At 60.8% G+C, this 19,968-nt stretch overlaps 1 protein-coding gene across 1 annotated transcript in view; it reads left to right on the top strand.

The window, feature by feature from the left end:
• Positions 1-19,968, top strand: part of FGD5 (FYVE, RhoGEF and PH domain containing 5) — a 49,195-nt gene extending 29,227 nt beyond the window's left edge. The window contains exons 6-21 of the mRNA XM_069497671.1: positions 1,779-1,939; positions 2,064-2,220; positions 2,846-2,933; positions 4,532-4,582; positions 5,277-5,335; positions 7,657-7,728; positions 9,646-9,714; positions 9,954-10,037; positions 10,459-10,538; positions 12,769-12,868; positions 13,185-13,322; positions 13,749-13,878; positions 14,413-14,528; positions 15,953-16,081; positions 18,478-18,632; positions 19,018-19,968. Coding sequence (XP_069353772.1) covers positions 1,779-1,939; positions 2,064-2,220; positions 2,846-2,933; positions 4,532-4,582; positions 5,277-5,335; positions 7,657-7,728; positions 9,646-9,714; positions 9,954-10,037; positions 10,459-10,538; positions 12,769-12,868; positions 13,185-13,322; positions 13,749-13,878; positions 14,413-14,528; positions 15,953-16,081; positions 18,478-18,632; positions 19,018-19,054 — 1,626 coding nt within the window. The 3' untranslated portion in view covers positions 19,055-19,968. The remainder of the gene's footprint in view (positions 1-1,778; positions 1,940-2,063; positions 2,221-2,845; positions 2,934-4,531; positions 4,583-5,276; positions 5,336-7,656; positions 7,729-9,645; positions 9,715-9,953; positions 10,038-10,458; positions 10,539-12,768; positions 12,869-13,184; positions 13,323-13,748; positions 13,879-14,412; positions 14,529-15,952; positions 16,082-18,477; positions 18,633-19,017) is intronic.

Raw genomic sequence — 19,968 nt, 5'->3', positions numbered from 1 at the left:
TCCCGTTGACGGTGCAATCACCACTACCGTGGGAGCCGCACTTTACAGTTTGCAAAGTCATCAGGATGAGCCCCTCCCCCCCCGCAGCCTCTTGCTGTACCTGCGGGGCTGTTATCCCCGTCGTACAGGTGGGGAAACTGAGGCACGGTCCCGCGACTGCCCTCTGGCGCGGCTGGGCTTGAACTTGGAGGTTGACAGTCGCCTGACAAACAGCCACGCGAGCAAGAGGGGTGATTCCGCCGTCCTCAGAGGACAGCGATGTCTGTCTGTCCTTTCCCGGGAGGCCGGGACCGCGGAGACCCCGCAGGGCTGGATCCTGGGGCCGAACGCGCCGGGCAACAGCGGGGTCCTCTTGTCACCAGGTCAATGGGGACACCTTCCCCCCGGGTTCAGAATGACCCGGTCGCCCCGAGTCCGAATGAGCCACCGCGCTCCCTGTCACCCTGTCCTTCTCCGTCCCCTGAAAAACTCACTTCCAAGAAGGGCTGTGCGCTAGCTCAGATGCAACGAGAGGAGATTCGGTGGCTTGTTAGAGCTCAAGCTGTCCCCTGTCCCCTGTCTCTTGTGCCTTGTCCCCTGTCTCTTGTCCCTTGTCCCCTGTCTCTTGTCCCCTGTCCCCTGTCTCTTGTGCCTTGTCCCCTGTCCCTGCGGTTCCCGGCAGAGCGGGTCACAGGGGCAAGAGGTCAGCGCAGCGCGGGAGGAGGTGTTCAGCAAGTAGGGACCTTTCTAAATGCCACATGTGCTGCGTCCTGGTGGCCTGGGCGTCTCTGGGCAGATGTTGGAGGGGACAACACCAGACGGGGGCGGGGGGAGGGTCTGTCAGCCTCAGCCTCCCCACCCGCACCTCCTCCTCTGTCTTGTTTTCCTTTCTCTGACCCCCTTTCCCGCTCTCTGCCCTTTTTCCTACCCCTCCGCCCTCCCCCGGGAGGGGAGAAAGCCAGGAGGGCTTCCTGGAGGAAGGGGACTGCCCATCCTCTCAGCCACTCTCTGCTTTTGGATCTTTATGGGCAACCTGAGACCCCGACTGAGACCCCATCTCTACTAAAAATAGAAAGGAATGAGCCGGACAGCTAAAAATATATATATAAAAAATGAGCTGGGCGTGGTGGCGCATGCCTGTCGTCCCAGCTACTCCTCTGGTCCCAGCTACTCCTCCGGTCCCAGCTACTCCTGTAGTCCCAGCTACTTGGGAGGCCGAGGAAGGAGGATGGCTTGAGCCCTGGAGTTTGAGGCCAGCCTGGACAACATAGCAAGACCCCATCTCTACAAAAAAGAATAAAAGAAAAATTAGCCAGGCGTGGTGGCGCATGCCTGTCGTCCCAGCTACTCGGGGAGGCTGAGACAGGAGGATCACTTGAGCCCAGGAGTCTGAGGCTGCTGTGAGCGGGGCTGATGCCACGGCACTCTAGCCCGGGTGACAGAGGGGGACCCTGTCCCAAAAGAATAAAAAATAAAATAAATTCACTGGAGTTCCAGAAAGAGAAGAGAAAGAAAACGGGAGGGGAGGTATTTCCTTAGATGACAAATGACCCCGATCTCTCATCCGTCTTGTAAAAGACGGGCATCGGCCAGGTCACCGCAGGGAAGGGAGGAGGGACGCACGCGTGTTAGGCGCCGTGGTGCCAGGAATGGGGTTGGGGACTCTCCCTTGGGCGTTGTCACCTCTGCTTCCCAGGGGAGAACGCTGGGTCCTGAGGCCGCGGCGGAAGGTCCCGTGACTGTCGCTACGTGGCCCGGGGCTCCGAAGCCGCAGGGTGACAAGGTTTTCGGGCTTGCAGGAATTCCACGGAGCTGTCGTGAGGGCCTTGGACGACGGGGACCAAGAAGGCGGGGACGCGGTGGCCCGGGAGGAGCTGAAGCTGAGCCTGAGCGAACTCCCAGCCATCCTCGACCTGCACTTGGGGATCTTGCAAGAGCTGGAGGAGAGGCTGGCGCAATGGTGAGCTGTCCCCACGCTCCCAGACGGCCACTCCTGCGCCGGGTCCAGCTGGGATCGTCCCCAGGGACACAGGTCACAGGCCGTGCGAGTCCTCACTGCCCCCCGTCCCCCTGCCTGGCCGCAGGGAGACCCAGCAGAAGGTGGCCGACGTCTTCCTGGCCCGGGAGCAGGAGTTTGACCACCACGCCGCCCACATCCTGCAGTTCGACCGCTGCCTGGCTCTGCTTGGGGACAACTGTCTCCGCTGTCCCCAACTGGCAGCTGCCGTCTGTGAATTCGAGGTGGGTCCTTGGGCTTCTGAGACCCTGCCGGGGACGGACGCAAGGGGTTGGGGGTGGACACTGAGGAGCTTCGTGCAAAGCGGTGGGAGGCTGAGAAGCAGGGAGGGGTGAGGCAGGTAGAGGGGAAGGCAGAATCCAGAACATTCCACGGTGGGCAGCGAGTGGGTGACAGCTCCGTGAGCCCCAGCCGTGGGAAAGGCCTCAGGGGCGGCTGTCCTGGCACCGGCCGAGCTCGGGGGGCCCCAGCCGGGAGCGGGTGACCGCAGAAATGACCGACACCGGCCACCAACTGGGAATCCAGGCAGAAAATGGGGGGGGCTTTTGTGTTTCGTTAAGATCGGGGAGCAGAGCAGGGACGAGGAGAGGCGGGGTACGGGGTACATACAGCTCTGAACTGGGAGGAATTAGCACGACGGGGTCGGGCTAATCCGGGAGGGCTTCCTGGAGGAGGATGACCTGGGTTTTGAAGATGAGGGAGAAGTTTGGCCCGGCCAAGGAGGAAGTCTGGTTGGGTCGGCAGATGTGGGACGCTGTGAGTTTGGGTCCCTCAAGGCAGGGGTCACTGATGGAGTTTCTTCCTGTCTCTCTCTGTCTCTTTGTCTCTCTGTCTCTCTCGCGAGAGCAGCAGGGTCTACACGGACGCGGCCAGACCGCGAAGCATCATCTGCTGCGGGTGGTTCAGCGCCTGTTCCAGTACCAAGTGCTGCTCACAGGTGGGCCTCGCGGGGGGTCAAGGTGGGCTGGGGTGGGGGGCGGCAGCTGGGAGGGTCCCCCGAGGACGGGGGTCAAGGACATGGCGGGAAGGCGCACGATGCTGACCTCAGCTCCGAGCAGGGCAGCTCGGTGTCGGGGAAGAATGGCTCCCAGCTTCCGGTCCCCACCCGCCGCTGTCCCTCGAGGTGCAATTGGAACCCTCTGACCCCTCCCCCCACCCCACCCCGTGCTCGAGGCTGGAGATAGAGCGGTCGATAAACGGGCAAACCCTCTGCACGTGAGCCGCGTGTAGGGCTGGAGGAAGAGAGTGGGAGGTGGCGGGAACGGCAGGTGCAAAGGCCGCCTCCCTCCTCCCTCCTCCCTCCTCCCCCCTCCTCCCCCTCCCCCTCCCCCTCCCCTCCTCCCTCCTCCCTCCTCCCTTGTCCCTCCTCCTCCTCCCTCCTCCCCCTCCTCCCTCCTCCTCCCTCCTCCCTCCTCCCTCCCTCCTCCCTCCTTCCTTCTTCCCTCCTCCCTCCTCCCCCCTCCTCCCTCCTCCTCCCTCCTCCCTCCTCCCTCCCTCCTCCCCTCCCTCCTCTTTCCTCCTCCCTCCCTCCTCCCTCCTCCCCTCCTCCCTCCTCCTCCCTCCTCCCCCTCCTCCCTTCTTCCCTCCTCCCCCCTCCTCCCCCTCCCCATCCCTCCCTCCTCCCCCTCCTCCCTCCTCCTCCCTCTGTCCTCCCTCCTCCTCCCTCCCTCCTCCCTCCTCCCCCCTCCTCCCTCCTCCCTCCTCCCACTCCCTCCTCCTCCTCTTTCCTCCCTCCTCCTCCTCCCTCCTCCTCCTCCCTCCTCCCCCCTCCTCCCTCCTCCCTCCTCCCCCTCCCTCCTCCTCCTCTTTCCTCCCTCCTCCTCCTCCCTCCTCCTCCTCCCTCCTCCCCCTCCTCCCTCCTCCCTCCCTCCTCCTCCCCCCTCCTCCCTCCTCCCTCCTCCCCCTCGCTCCTCCTCCTCTTTCCTCCCTCCTCCTCCTCTTTCCTCCCTCCTCCTCCTCCCTCCTCCTCCTCCCTCCTCCCCCTCCTCCTCCCTCCTCCCTCCTCCCTCCTCTTTCCTCCCTCCTCTTTCCTCCCTCCTCCCTTCCCTCCTCCCCCTCCCCCTTCCTTCCTCCCCCTCCCTCCTCCTCCCTCCCTCCTCCTCCCTCCTCCCTCCCCCTCCCTCTTCTCTCCTCCTCCCTCCCTCCTCCTCCCTCCTCCCTCCCCCTCCCTCTTCTCTCCTCCTCCCTCCCGCCTCCTCCCTCCTCCCCCCTCCTTCCTCCCTCCTCCCTCCTCCCTGCAAAGGCCCTGGGGTAGGAACGAGCTCGGCGTGTTCAGACACCGCGGAATGGAGCGTGTGCTTCTAGAAGGCAGGGTCCCTTGTGCCTGTCCCCAGAGCCGTAGCCAGGGTGGCTGTCTGTTGGCCGCGCGAGGCCGACGGTGGTCTTGGAACCCGGCCATGTGCCAGCGTGGTGTCACGGTGGGGCTCACGGGGGACAGCGCGGGCGCCCCGTCCTGCTGGGCCTCCCACGCTGGTGGCAGGACGGGGGTGGCCTCGCCAGGGTGTCACCGACTCCCTGCGCTCGTTCTGCCCACAGACTATCTGAACAACCTGTGCCCGGACTCGGCCGAGTACGACAGGACACAGGGTGAGTCTGTCACAAATCCGGGGCGAGGGACACGGCCCCGTCTGGCCTCTGTCCCCGAGCAGTTTCCGGGCAGGGGACACGGCCCCGTCTGGCCTCTGTCCCCGAGCAGTTTCTGGGCAGGGGACACGGCCCCGTCTGGCCCCTGTCCCCGAGCAGTTTCCGGGCACAGGACACGGCCCCGTCCCTGCCGGCCGGGTGTGTCCTGTAGCCTCCAGGTCTCCCGGGGTGACTCCCCTCCCCCTCCACATTGGGGACCCCCCGGGGGGGGCGGGGGACGCTGGCGTGTGGCCAGAGGGTGAGGGGCCCCCCAGAATGCGGCCACAGGAAGTGGGGGGCCCAGTCGGAAAAGCTCCCCACGGTTTTCTGTCTCCTCCCAGTTCCACGTGGCTGTCCCCGTGGGTCCCCGGCCCGGGCCGTTCCTTCTGGAACACACTCAGTTTACAGCGGGGGAAACTGAGGCAGAGGGGGGGTCACGTACTGTGACGGTCCCTTAGAGAGCTGGGGCGTGTGACGTGGCCCTACAGTGGGAAACATCGGTGCCACCCCTTGTCCCCTGCCACCAAAAGTCCCTGCCGCGGCGAGGGGGCCGGGGCAGGGGACCGAGGAGGTGAGCAGAGAGGGGACAGGTGGGCACAGTGGGACCGAGGCGGCTCCCCCCCGACGGCCCGGCTGTCTGCTCTGTGTCTGTCCCCAGGCGCCCTGAGCCTCCTCTCCAAGGTGACAGACCGCGCCAACGACAGCATGGAGCAGGGGGTGAGTGTGGCCCCTTGGGGGCGGGTTCTAGAACCTTCCGTACCCTGCCCCGCTCTGATCTGTGTCCCGGGAGCTGCAGGCAGGCACCTCTCTGCAGAGAGCCTGGGTTCTGGCCCCGACCCCTGCCGAGTGACCAGGTGACCCTCTGCTAGACAATAGGCTTCTTCGAGGACAGCAAACACATTCCACATCCCAGCCCCCCCCTCCCGTGGTTACCATGGTTACTTGCCTCCACACACTCCCTGCTCCCTTTCTCTGTCAATGCGAGAGAGTGCTGTGTTAAGAATGATTCTGAGGCTCAGTCCCAGCTCGGCGGGGAACACGGTCACGTCCTGGGCCGGTGTGCAAGGGACTTTTCATCCTCCCAAACTGAAACTAGACACCATCCCCACCTCCTCCCGGCCCCTGCCAAGCCCCGTTCTGCTCGCGGAATAGCCTTTATTTTCTAGAACAATTTCAAAGCTCTAGAGACACGTTCAGGAACGAAACAGAGTTCGCGTGTATCTTGTACACGGTTTCGTTTATCAGTAACATATTTGCGTGGTACGTTTATTACGCGCAAGAATCGATATTGATACGGTGTTATTAATGGAAGAGCATGTAGCTTATTGAGATTTGTTTAGTTTTCTGGGATAGTTTCTCGGACATTCCTCGTGTTTGGCGACCTTGACGGCTTTGAAGCCCGACGCTCAGGTATATGGCAGGATGTCCCTGTCCTGGGCACGTGTGATGTGTTTCTCTCTGACCCCCCCACCCCACCTGCTTCCCTTCCCTAAATCATTCTCCGCAGCCCACACCTGAGCGGGGAATTCTGTCTCCTCTCCTTGAGGGCCGAGGATCCGCCGAGACGATTGAGAATTTTTCTGCTGCGGACATTTTTGTCTTTTCTCCCTCATTGATTAACATATCCGATCATTAGATAGAAATAAATGATCGATACGCATAGACACCGTGGAGATATATTGCATACTGGGGGTTCTAATCCCACACCGCTTGCTTATTTATTTTTTTTTATTTTTTTTTCCACATCATTTCTTTCTATTTTTTTAGTAGAGACGGGGTCTCGCTCTTGCTCAGGTTGGTCTCGAACTCCTGACCTCGAGCGATCCTCCCGCCTCGGCCTCCCAGAGTGCTGGGATGACAGGCATGAGCCACCGCGCCCGGCTCATTTTTCTTTTTTGTAGAGATGGGGTCTTGCTATGTTGCCCAGGCTGGCCTCCAACTCCCAGGCTCAAGCGATCCTCCTGCCTCAGCCTCCCGAGTAGCTGGGATTACAGGCATCGCCACCACGCCTGGCTCATTTTTTATATGTATTTTTAGTTGTCTGGCTAATTTCTATGTTTAGTAGAGACGGGGTCTTGCTCTTGCTCAGGCTGGTCTCGAACTCCTGACCTCGAGCGATCCTCCCGCCTCGGCCTCCCAGAGCGCTGGGATGACACACACTTGCTTTTCTAACCGTGACGCTCCAAGGAGCTTGGATCCAATCTCTTGCCAGGTGATGCATGTTCCTGGCTACTGGTCCCCACCTGGCCTGCAGGTGAGGAGAGCTGGAGTCCAACCTTGGGCACAGAGAGGCCAAGTGGCCGACCCCATGGCACACAGAATGATGGTGTTGTCAGGCCCCAGATCCGGAGGGACTAGCCTAATGGCGGACAGCGCACAACCTTGGCGTCCTGCAGACCCGAGCTCGCGTCCTGGTCCTGCCACTTAGAAGAGGGCAGATTTGGGCTGGACACGGTGGCTCACGCCTGTCATCCCAGCACTCTGGGAGGCCGAGGCGGGAGGATTGCTCGAGGTCAGGAGTTCGAGACCAGCCTGAGCAAGAGCAAGACCCCGTCTCTGCTAAAAATAGAAAGAAATGAGCTGGACAACTAAAAATATATATAGAAAAAATGAGCCAGGCGTGGTGGCGCATGCCTGTCATCCCAGCTACTTGGGAGGCTGAGGCAGGAGGATGGCTTGAGCCCTGGAGTTTGAGGCCAGCCTGGACAACATAGCAAGACCCCATCTCTACAAAAAAGAAAAAAAGAAAAATGAGCCGGGCGTGGTGGCGCATGCCTGTCGTCCCAGCTACTCGGGAGGCCGAGGCAGGAGGATCGCTTGAGCCCAGGAGTCTGAGGCTGCTGTGAGCAAGGCTGACGCCACGGCACTCTAGCCCGGGCGACAGAGCCAGACTCTGTCTAAAAAAAAAAAAAAAAAAAAAAGACAGAGGAGGTCAGATTTGGAGCAGGACTTCCTGCCAATGCCGTTGCTTACGGAGGGGACAAGACCCCCTGGAAGGGGCCCTCACGCTCTCCCTCCTGGCCCACGCCCACCCACAGGAGAACCTGCGGAAGTTGGTCCACATTGAACACAGCGTTCGGGGACAAGGGGACCTGCTGCAGCCGGGAAGGGTGAGTGCCACCGCGGGCAGGGGCAGAGGGTGGGAGGGTGGGCACGCAGGCGGGTGGGCACGGACCCTCTGGGCCTCCCCTGGGGCTGTGTGTCCCCCGCGTCTCTGGTCTCAGGGCAGTGACAGCCATGGTCCCAGTTGGCATTTGTCCTCTACGCTTGCTGGAGAAACAGCAAACGCTCTCTCCAGAGCACGGCCCGTAGGAAACGTCTTCGAAATAACATTCTTCAAGAGGCAGATCAACTCTCCTTTAAAGTTCCAAATGGAAAACATAAAATCAGCTCAGGAATCATGTTCGTGACCGGTTACGGCTCACGCAGGACAGGACGCAAAGGAACGAAAGATTGTGCTCGGGGGGGGGGGAGGGGGGCGGGGATTTTACTCGGAAGTAGCAAGGGGTCTCGCTAGTCTGGCCTTCTGTGAGAATCATACTGAGTGTTCTGGCCAGGATCGTGAGTTCGGGAAATATTTATTGAATAGCTGTTTGTGTGCTCCAGAATTAACGGGGCCATAGCAGTTGTTCACAGCTCTTCTGCTGCTCTAGCAAACTTCAGAGGCTCTGTTCTGAGTCGCCTCCCTGGTGCAAGCCGCGGTGGGAGTCTTGGGTTTTGCCCACTCTGTGGCCAGAACAGCATCTGGGGCCTTGGTGTGACACGAGGTGACACTCCCGAGAGGTCAGGGCTGTCCGTGTCCAGTGCCACCCTAGTGAGAGCGGATCGTCATCGTGAAACACACAATCCTGAGCACCATCACCCCAGATGTTGAAATCCCGAAATATCACAGTCCCGCAAAATGGAATTCTGGAAACAATAATCTAGGAAAGTCTTGAAAAGAATTTATCTTTTATTTATTTTATTTATTTATTTATTTTTTTTTTTAAGACAGAGTATGGCTCTGTTGCCCAGGCTAGAGTGCTGTGGCGTCAGCCTCGCTCACAGCAACCTCAGACTCCTGGGCTCAAGCGATCCTCCTGCCTCGGCCTCCCGAGTAGCTGGGACTGTAGGAGTAGCTGGGACTGTGGGAGTAGCTGCGACTAGAGGAGTAGCTGGGACTAGAGGAGTAGCTGGGACTGTGGGAGTAGCTGGGACTGTGGGAGTAGCTGGGACTAGAGGAGTAGCTGGGACGAGAGGAGTAGCTGGGACTGTGGGAGTAGCTGGGACTAGAGGAGTAGCTGGGACTGTGGGAGTAGCTGGGACTAGAGGAGTAGCTGGGACTAGAGGAGTAGCTGGGACTAGAGGAGTAGCTGGGACTGCAGGAGTAGCTGGGACTGTAGGAGTAGCTGGGACTAGAGAAGTAGCTGGGACTGCGGGAGTAGCTGGGACTGCGGGAGTAGCTGGGACTGCGGGAGTAGCTGGGACTAGAGGAGTAGCTGGGACTGCGGGAGTAGCTGGGACTGCGGGAGTAGCTGGGACTAGAGGAGTAGCTGGGACTAGAGGAGTAGCTGGGACTGCGGGAGTAGCTGGGACTAGAGGAGTAGCTGGGACTGCGGGAGTAGCTGGGACTAGAGGAGTAGCTGGGACTACAGGCATGCGCCACCATGCCCGGCTAATTTTATATCTATATTTTTAGTTGTCCAGCTAATTTCTTTCTTTTTTTAGTAGAGACGGGGGGGGGAGGTCTCGCTCTTGCTCAGGCTGGTCTCGAACTCCTGACCTCGAGCGATCCTCCCGCCTCGGCCTCCCAGAGTGCTGGGGTGACAGGCGGGAGCCCCCCGCGCCCGGCCGGGATTTTAGCCTTAAAGCAGATTCGATTCTCCGCGCGGGGAGCATCTCTCACGAGCTGGGATTCACCCGTGAGCTGCTCTCTGGTTCTCGGGGAGGCGTCACGGTTTGAGTGTCCCACTCCGGGGTCCCAGTGCCCTTCTCTGGGACAGCGGGGAGCATCGGCCGGTCCCTGAGGTCTGCCTGTCTCCCCACAGGAGTTCCTGAAGGAGGGGACGCTGATGAAGGTGACGGGGAGAAACAGACGCCCTCGGCACCTGTTTCTGGTAAGTCCCCGGGGTCGTGGGGGAAGGAGACTCGGCTCTGGGTCAGCAGCCACCACGAGGGTCCCCGCGTTTGGGACAGTCACTGAGGACCCCCGACTGCTCTGGGTCCCCTGCGGGGGTCCCTGGAAAATGGAGGTGTCTGTGCCCCCCCCCCACCAAGCTCGGGGACCCTCCCTGCACAGAAGCCGGGCGCAGCCCTCTGGGGCGAGCACGGGGCTGACGGGGTGTCCCCTCCGCAGATGAACGACGTGCTCCTGTACACGTACCCCCAGAAGGACGGGAAGTACCGGCTCAAGAGCTCGTTGGCCGTGGCCAGCATGAAGGTCATTCGCGGGGTTGGAGGGACAGGGACACCCCGGCGGGGCGGGGAGGGGACAGGGTCCTGCTTCTAGGGGCACCCAGAGCAGCTGGCGGCAGCAGCTGTTGAACTGTCACGGCCGATTTGTGCTGCAGGTGGTTCAGGAGAAAGGAGGGAGACGGAGGGCTTCCTGGAGGAGGGGGCCTGAGTCCTTAGAGTGGGTGATATTTGGTCAGAAGGGGGAGGGAGAGAGGGAAGGGCGCCCCGTGAGGAGGAGACAGGCAGGTGTTTGGGAGATTTGGGTTCATCTGTATCCTAGCCATGCAGACGGGGAAACTGAGGCAGAGAGCAGCAGCTGGGCGCACCTGGCACCTTCGTCCCCCTTTGCCACCAGGAGAAGGGGTGTCTGTGCGTGTCTCGGCCTGAACGTGCTGTTGGTTTTCCAGGTCAGCCGCCCCGTGACGGAGAAAGTGCCCTACGCCCTCCGGATCGAGACCCCCGAGTCCTGCCTGATGCTGTCCGCCAGGTACCGGGAGGCCGAGGGAGGGGACACGGCAGGGACGTGAGGGTGGGACGTTTGGAGTGACAGGAGCCGGCCGCGTCGTTTTTATCTGAGAGACTTCTGGATCAAAAGGCTTCATTCCTCTTCAGCGTTTCGGAACCATTTTTGGGGTCACAACCCCCTTTGAGAATCTAAGCAAAAACCATGCTCGCGCCTGTCATCCCAGCACTCTGGGAGGCCGAGGCGGGAGGATCGCTCGAGGTCAGGAGTTCGAGACCAGCCTGAGCAAGAGCGAGACCCCGTCTCTACTAAAAATAGAAAGAAATTAGCTGCACAATTAAAAAAATATATATAAAAAATTAGCCGGGCGTGGTGGCGCATGCCTATAGTCCCAGCTACTCGGGGAGGCTGAGGCAGGAGGATCGCTTGAGCCCAGGAGTCTGAGGTTGCTGTGAGCGAGGCTGACGCCACAGCACTGTAGCCTGGGCGACAGAGCGAGACTCTGCCTCCAAAAAAAAAAAAAAAAAAAAAAAAAAAAAAAAAAGGAAAAAAAAAACAGGAAAAAAAAAAAAACGGGGGAAAAAAAAAACGGAGGAAAAAAAACAGAGAAAAAAAAACAGAAAAAAAACAGAGGGAAAAAAACAGGAAAAAAGAAACGGGGGAAAAACAGAGGGAAAAACAACAGAAAAAAAAAACAGAGAAAAAAAAACAAAGAGAGAAAAAAAAACGAAAAAAAAAAAAACTATGACTTCTCTCCCCAGAAAAATGCACGTACTTATATAAAATATTATATATGACTTTAGGGGTTTCTAAGATCCATTGCTTAGATATAACAATTACAGGGTCTCATGTTTGCAAAATTCTTCGTGCACGATGGGGGCTTTTTAGCGATACAAACGGTCAAGGCAAGGAAAAAAAAACATCCCGTGCGCCATAGTTGATAAAGTCTTCTCCCTTTACGCTTTGGTGTCTAAAAGGTGAGAGAGAAAAAAATAACAGGTGAACGTTCAGCATTAGTCCATTTGTACTGCTCTAACAAAAAGCCACCAAATGCTGGCTTATAGACACCAGAAAGTTCTTGCAGTCTGGAAGGCTGGGAAGTCCAAGATCCAGGTGCCACCAGAGTCAATGTCCTGGCTCACAGTGGCCGCTTCTTGCTGTCACCACCTCGCGTGGTAGACGGGGAGGGGGCCTCTCCGGGGCCTCTTGTATAAGGGACCTAATCTGATCAAGGACGGCCCACCCTCATGACCTGATCATGTGGCCACGTCACGGGCCACGTCTCGGGCCACGTCATGGGCCACGGGCACAAACTATTAAAGCCCTTGACGTGTCGGGAGGACCCTGCTTTTTGGGGACAGAGTTGGGAACTGGTTCTGATGCAGAACCGTGACCGCTGTAGTCATGGAGAGCGGTCGTGAGGACAGTGACAGCCATCGGACCCCTGCCGGGTCCCGGGCACCCCCTCGATCCTCATCACCCGCCTCGGAGGGGGGACTTCTAGCTCCTTCCGTGCGTGGGAGGGGGCAGAACTGGGGCCCCGGCCCGTCCCGGGGCTGTGGGACCCAGAGCTCTTCTCCACTTTGATCTCCTGCCTGGGGCGGTGGAAGCAGCCTTGGAGATTCACAGGCAGTGAGGGAGGGCTTCCTGGAGGAGGTGACGTCTGGGCCTCGCCCGTCTTGATAGAATCAGAGGCTGGAGGAGGCCCAGGGTACAGCTTCTGTTTGCCCGGCTGTGACATGAAGGTGGTGACGGGCCACGCTGGGGCCTTCAGGTGGGGCTACCGTGTGTCCCCAGGCAGGGACGCCGGCCTCCAAGAGCCACCGTCACTGCCAGGCCTGTCACCCTCCTGCCAGCTGAGACCCTCCCTTCACAGCGAGCTCCCAGGGGACCGGGGCAGCACCCCTTCCTCTCCTCCTAGGGACGCGGCATCTGGCTGCGTGTCATGCCGCTTGGGCCTCGGTCCCCAACCTCCCTCCCCGGCCAAACGGGTCCCTTTGTCGCGGCTTTCCCGGGGACGCTGCCACGCGTGTGCAGGGGCGAGGCTGACACCTCGTGGACACTGTGGGAATCTCCAGGCAGGGCGACTGTCCCCACGCGGGGGAAGCGAGGAGGAGGAGGAGGAGGAGGAGGAGGAGGAGGATGGAGACGGGGGCGGGGGGGGGGGTGGCGGGGGTGGCGGCGGAGTCGCGTGTGCGCATGTGCGTGCTCGCCCCCGCCGCCTGCGCTGACCGCGGCGGCCGCGCGCCCGCAGCTCCTGCGCGGAGAGGGACGACTGGTACGGTTGCCTGGGCCGAGCACTGCCCGAGGACTGCAAGGCGCAGGCGCTGGCCGCGTTCCAGCACAGCGTGGAGGTGAGCGGGCGGGCGACCGTCCCCGCGGCCACCCCCACCCCCAGGAGGGCGCGTGGCTTCTGTCTTCGGGGTGCTGGGGTCCCCTTCTCCACGGCCCCCCTGCCATGCGTGCACCCCAGGGCACCCCGGGAGCACGGCCCCGAGGTCAGCGTCCTGGGGGAGGCGGGAGGGGCTTTGAGCACTAGCGTGTCCCCTCCCCCGCTGTCACCCTGCACGTCCCCCTCCACCGCCACCGTGCAAAGGGGACCCGGCCGGGCAGGGCTACCCGCGCCCCGGATGGGGCCGGTGTAGACGCCGCGCACCCGCGTTGCCGCAGATCCGGGAGAGGCTGGGGGTCAGCCTGGGCGAGAGGCCGCCCACCCTGGTGCCCGTCACCCACGTCATCATGTGCATGAACTGCGGCTGTGACTTCTCTCTGACCCTGCGGCGCCACCACTGCCAAGCCTGCGGCAAGGTGAGTCGCCGGGGCTGGGGGCGCGGGGACTGTCCCCGCCCAGGGGGGCCGCGGGGCGCGTTCACCCAGCCCCCAGAGCTGGGGGGGGGATGGCCAGTCCCCGCGGGGTGACATCCTCCAGCCCCGGCTCCAAGTCCCAGGCCCGTTCCGCGCCAGGCCACCTTTGCAATATAAAAGCGTGACATCCACGTGGTCACCCTCCTGAGAGAAGAAAGGGTGGCTTGGTGGCCAAGGCCACGGGGTCATCAGAAAAACCAGACACGCGTGACTGACGCAGCCGGCACTGGGGACACGGCGCAGTCCCGGGACTAAAGCCCCGGGGGCTCCCTGGAGGAGGAGTTGTGGGGGGGGCGGGGAAGGAGGAGGAGGAAGAGGGTGGGCTGCGCCCAGGGACACGTGTCCCCTGCCGGGTCCCCCCCCCCGTAGATCGTGTGCCGGAACTGTTCGCGAAACAAGTACCCGCTCAAGTACCTCAAGGACCGGCTGGCCAAGGTGTGTGACGGCTGCTTCGCGGAGCTGCAGAAGCGTGGCGGGAACGTCCCAGGCCCGATGCGGGGTGAGCTCGGGGACACTGTCGTCGCCTTCTGGGGGGGCTTGTCCCCGGGTGTCATTCGTGCCTGAAACCACCTGCCCCGGGCGGGAGGGAGCGACTGCAGGGCGGGAGGGCTGGAGCAGAGCATGGTGTGATGACCGGAGCAGCGGCAGCCCTCGAGGTCACCGAGGCGCAGACTCACGCCACCAGGGCACTGTCCCCCAAATGCAGGTTCTGGGCAAGGCGGATTAGTGTTCCCAGAACAAGGGCTCTGGGGACAGTTAAGTGTAGGCGTCATCGTCTCTGGGAAGGGGACAGAAGAGACAGGGGCGCTCCCGAGGTCTGTACTGAGTGTCCTGCAGGCCTGTGTTCTCTGTCATCCGTTGGGGACCGAGGGTGTAAGATGGACAGCAGAGAGGAGTCGTGGGTCGGGGGATATGGGGTCCTCGGGAGGCTGAGACTTGGGGCTGCGGGGGGACAGGCTTTGCCCACCCAGGGGAGCAGGTACGTCTGGGGGCTCTCACCCGGTCCCTGTCCCCCTGTCTCTGTCACCCGCAGAGCGCCCGGTGAGCATGAGCTTCCCGCTGTCCACGCCCCGCTTCTCCTCCGTCTTCCACAGCATCAGCCCCGCCACCTTCAAGAAGCAGAAGAAGGTCCCTTCGGCCCTGACCGAGGTGAGGTGGCCGGGGGGCGGGGAGGGCCAGGGGGCGGTCGGAAGGTCCAAGGTTCTTCCTTCCGGGTGGGGTCAGACTGCCCTGTCCCGCCCACCCTGACGGAGAGCATCCCTAACGAGACGTTCTGGCCTCAAGGACTGGCTCGCCACCAAAGGGCAGTGCCCTGTCTGTCCTCGCTGGCTCTTAATTAAGGACATGCCAGTCCCCTGGGCGTGGCTGAGAAGACCCCTGCGTGGTGGCAGAGGGCGGGCCTGGGATGGTCACGGATGGCGCTACAAGCCGCCGTCTGTCCCCTCCTCCCTGCCTGTCCCCTCCTCCTCTTTCTCTCCTGCTCTGTAGCCAGACCCGTCACCCAGGGCTTTTGCACAGGTCACCGGGGCTGTACCATTCTGTCACGGTTCGGACCCCAAACGGGTCACAGGCCACGGGATGCCGCAGGAAACCTCAGCATTGGCCAAACGCAATTCCGTCCCGCAAACAGGAGCAGATTATATACATTTACTTTTTTTTTTTTTTTTTTTGAGACAGAGTCTCACTCTGTTGCCCAGGCTAGAGTGAGTGCCGTGGCGTCAGCCTCGCTCACAGCAACCTCAAACTCCTGGGCTCAAGCGATCCTCCTGTCTCAGCCTCCCGAGTAGCTGGGACGACAGGCATGCGCCACCACGCCCGGCTAATTTTTTCTATATATATTTTTAGCTGTCCATATAATTTCTTTCTATTTTTAGTAGAGATGGGGTCTCGCTCTTGCTGAGGCTGGTCTCGAACTCCTGAGCTCAAACGATCCGCCCACCTCGGCCTCCCAGAGTGCTAGGATTACAGGCGTGAGCCACCACGCCCGGCCTACATTTACTTTTTTATTTATATATTTTTTTGTTTTTTGAGACAGTCTCGCTCTGTCGCCCGGGCTAGAGTGCCGTGGCGTCAGCCTCACTCACAGCAGCCTCAGACTCCTGGGCTCAAGCGATCCTCCTGCCTCAGCCTCCCGAGTAGCTGGGACGACAGGCATGCACCACCACGCCCGGCTCATTTTCCTTTTTTTCTTTTTTGTAGAGATGGGGTCTTGCTATGTTGTCCAGGCTGGCCTCAAACTCCAGGGCTCAAGCCATCCTCCTGCCTCAGCCTCCCGAGTAGCTGGGACGACAGGCATGCGCCACCACGCCCGGCTCATTTTTTTCTATCTATATTTTTAGTTGTTTGGCTAATTTCTTTCTATTTTTAGTAGAGACGGGGTCTCGCTCTTGCTCAGGCTGGTCTCGAACTCCTGACCTCGAGCGATCCTCCCGCCTCGGCCTCCCCGAGTGCCGGGATGATGGGCGTGAGCCACCGCGCCGCGCCCGGCCTGCGTTGTCACTCTGGCTCTGTCTGAACCGCAGCCCCCCCCCCCCCCGGGTGGCCCTGACCCCGCTCTGCGTCCCTCCCGCCAGGTGGCCGCGTCGGGCGAGGGCTCCGCCATCAGCGGGTATCTCAGCCGGTGCAAGAAAGGCCGGCGACACTGGAAGAAGCTCTGGTTCGTCATCAAAGGCAAAGTCCTCTACACCTACGTGGCCAGGGAGGTAGGCGCATCTCCGAGCCCGGGCAGGACCTCGAGCTCCTGTCCTTCCTCTCGGTGGCCACCTGGGCTCCGCGCCCGTCCCGTCACCTGAGTCACCTGCAGGGCTGTGCGCGCGTCCTGGGTGCCAGGGGCGGCCGGTTCCGTGGCAGCCACGCCTTTGCCGAGCGAAGCCACGTTCCCGGAGTGTCGCTGTGCAAACACACACACACAGAGCCACATGTCGCTGCCAAATCTAAGGGACCTGCAGTTTCTCTGTGCGGACGAGACTGTCCCCGCATGCTGGCCCGCAGGACAGAGCGTTGAAGGATCACGGGCGCCGTGTCTGGGTCCGGCCAGGCACGTCACAAAAGAAAGCCGCCCCCTCCGTGCTGTCCCCTTTGGTTGCCTGGGACAAAAATCGCACAGCTTGGAGGAAGCCGCTTTTTCTGTCTCCGTTTATTTTCTGAAAAATCCGGTCACGCTTCTAAGACGTAAAACGGAGACGTCTGTTTTTATGTGACATCTTATTTTGGGGGACAGAGTGTCGGAAACCAAGGTGGCTTCCGGAATAGACAGATGGGGAGTCGTGGTCGGGCAGGGGGCGGGGGGGGACGACTGTCTGTCACCAACCCAGGCTGAGCCTGCTGGGGAACGGGAATGACTTCGGTCCCCGGTCCCCAGCATCCGGTGGCTTTCACGGGCCCAATGCACCTTGACAATGGGACTTCGGGGCGCTGTGACCAGCCGCAGAGGGTGGGCGCTTTGGTCCCCCACTCTGTGTCACACACGGCCGATCCTGGTCCCCGACCGCAGCTGTGTGACAAGCTTTCCCTCTTGGGGACATAAAGCTTCCCCCCCTGGAAAGACCGGCAGCCGTGAAGGTTGCGGGCTGCTCTGTCCTCGGGGAAGACACAGACCCGGGACCCTCGGTGGCCTGAGTGACTTGGGGACCACAGGACCCGTGCCCTCGCGGAGGGGGGACCCTTCACTCAGGGGCCCACAGGTAGGGCTTTCTGCACCGTGGGGAAGTCTTGTTTTTCCAGAACAAATGGAAATGCAATGTGATTCGCTTCTGCAGCCCAAGGCAGCTGCGTCCTAAGTAGGTGTTTCTGTAGCCGCGGTCCCCAAGCCCCGGGCTGCTGGGGACTGTTACGGATCGGTGGCCTTGTTAGGAACCGGGCCACACAGCAGGAGGTGAGCCGCGGGGACAGGCCAGCGGAGCTTCGTCTGTGTTTCCAGCTGCTCAGAACTTCGCTGGCATCGCCGCCCCGGGTCCGCCTCCTGTCTGGTCAGCGGGGCCCTGCGATGCTCAGAGGAACGTGGACCCCAGTGTCAGCTGTGCACGTCCGGGATCTAGGTGGTGGCTCCTTATGAGAATTTTTTTTTGAGACAGAGTCTGGCTCTGTCGCCTGGGCTAGAGTGCCATGGCGTCAGCCTCGCTCACAGCAGCCTCAGACTCCTGGGCTCAAGCCATCCTCCTGCCTCAGCCTCCCGAGTAGCTGGGACTGTGGGAGTAGCTGGGACTGCGGGAGTAGCTGGGACCAGAGGAGTAGCTGGGACCGGAGTAGCTGGGACCGCGGGAGTAGCTGGGACCGCGGGAGTAGCTGGGACTGCGGGAGTAGCTGGGACTGCGGGCGTAGCTGGGACTGTGGGCGTAGCTGGGACTGCGGGAGTAGCTGGGACTGCGGGAGTAGCTGGGACTGGAGGAGTAGCTGGGACTGCGGGAGTAGCTGGGACTGCGGGAGTAGCTGGGACTGTGGGAGTAGCTGGGACTGCGGGAGTAGCTGGGACTGCGGGAGTAGCTGGGACTAGAGGAGTAGCTGGGACTGCGGGAGTAGCTGGGACTAGAGGAGTAGCTGGGACTGTGGGAGTAGCTGGGACTAGAGGAGTAGCTGGGACTGCGGGAGTAGCTGGGACTGTGGGAGTAGCTGGGACTAGAGGAGTAGCTGGGACTAGAGGAGTAGCTGGGACTGCGGGAGTCGCTGGGACTGTGGGAGTAGCTGGGACTAGAGGAGTAGCTGGGACTGCGGGAGTCGCTGGGACTGTGGGAGTAGCTGGGACTGTGGGAGTAGCTGGGACTAGAGGAGTAGCTGGGACTGCGGGAGTCGCTGGGACTGTAGGAGTAGCTGGGACTAGAGGAGTAGCTGGGACTAGAGGAGTAGCTGGGACTGCGGGAGTAGCTGGGACGACAGGCATGCGCCACCACGCCCGGCTCATTTTTTCTATATATTTTTAGTTGTCCAGCTAATTTCTTTCTATTTTTAGTAGAGATGGGGTCTCGCTCTTGCTCAGGCTGGTCTCGAACTCCCGACCTCGAGCGATCCTCCCGCCTCGGCCTCCCCGAGCGCCGGGGTGACAGGCGTGCGCCACCGCGCCCGGCCACCGTGCCGTGCCTGACGCCGGTCCTTCCCTCTGCAGGACAGAGTGGCGCTGGAGACCCTGCCCCTGCTGGGCTTCACCATCGCCCCCGAGAAGGAGAAAGGGGGCAGCGAAGTGGGTCCCACGTTCCACCTTTACCACAAGAAAAGCCTGTTTTACAGCTTCAAAGCGGAGGACGCCAAGTCCGCTCAGAGGTACGGAAATAACGCGTGCTGGGCCTCAGACCCTTGGCCAGGAGGAGACACGGGGTTCCCAGGGCTTTGGCTGCCGTCCTGTCCCTTCGGGTCCCTCTGGGCCACAGCGCGACGGTGGCACTGCCACTTCCGAGTGGTGACAACTTTTCAGACTGTCACGATTCGCCCACACGGGCCGGGCTCGATTCCGTCAACCTTTGCACGATCTTCCAGGCCTTCTGCTAAATCTAGAAAACGTTTAGCGGGGAAAAAAGCACGACTGTGACACGGTCTTTGACGTCCAGCTGAGCGTCACCGAGTCCGGTCGCTTTAAGATTCTGTGAGCGGAGTGACAGGCACACCTGTGACACCGGGCTGTCCCCTCCTCTCTCGTCTGTCCCCACAGGTGGATGGAGGCCATGGAGGACGCCAGCGTGTTATAGCAGTCCCCGAGCTCGTGGACTCAGAATGAACTCTTGGGTTGACACGTGGAACCTTCTAGAAGCCAATCCGTGTGTCAGCTCGTGTGGACGCACCTGTGGCATCGGCGTGGGGGGCTTCGTGTTTCTTGCTGTCACCCCCTGACCCACCCCCCCACACCCCTCTTCTCGAGCGGAGCCTTCCAGAAATATTTATGGTCCCCTCCTTTCCTGTCTCCGTTTTTTTTTTTCTTTTTCCCCTCCCCCCCCCCCATCAACTTTTTCCTTCCCCTGCTGGGAGTTCCAGTTTGGCGACACGACGATGTGGAAACTGCTAGAAAAATACCTCCAGGAACGCAGGCGTTTGGGTGGAAACAAGCGTGGACTCGCGGTAGAGCGTCCCATCCTCCGTGATGTCACCGGCGGTGACATGACAAAAACCAGCGACTGTCACCTGCTCTCCACGAAAGCACTTTACTGTTCCGCTGAGCTGCGACCTCCAATTTCTTGGTTTCCAAGGGATCTGCTTGCGTCAGCGGCAGATGGAATCTTCTAGACTAATGGGCCAGCAGGTCGTCCAAGCAGGGCGTACGTAGAACTGGGTTTGCAGCGCGGAAGCCCACCGGACGGGGAGGAGAGATGTTCCCCTCTGGTTGAGCTTGTCACCGGAACGGTGACATAACTTATTCGAGGCAGGGGACACCCTCCTTCCCAGGGTCCCCATCCCGGCACCCGGATCTGTCCCCCGACCCCAGAGGGTCACTGCAGACCCTCTGAAGGGTCAGGGTCTGCTTTGCCTCCCTGCGCGCCTCCCTCTGTGTGGCCCACTCGAGCTGTTGACGACGAGCGCTGGAATTTATCCGTATTTTAGACACGCCGCTACCCCTGGGCTGTTACTGAAGCCGTTTTATTTTTTGAAAGAGGTAAAAAAAAAAAAA

The sequence above is a fragment of the Eulemur rufifrons genome, chromosome 22 (assembly GCF_041146395.1).
Source record: "Eulemur rufifrons isolate Redbay chromosome 22, OSU_ERuf_1, whole genome shotgun sequence".
In the NCBI taxonomy this organism is placed as follows: Eukaryota; Metazoa; Chordata; class Mammalia; order Primates; family Lemuridae; genus Eulemur; species Eulemur rufifrons.
Note: the sequence above shows the minus strand (reverse complement) of the source record. Positions and strands in the feature narration are given on the sequence as shown.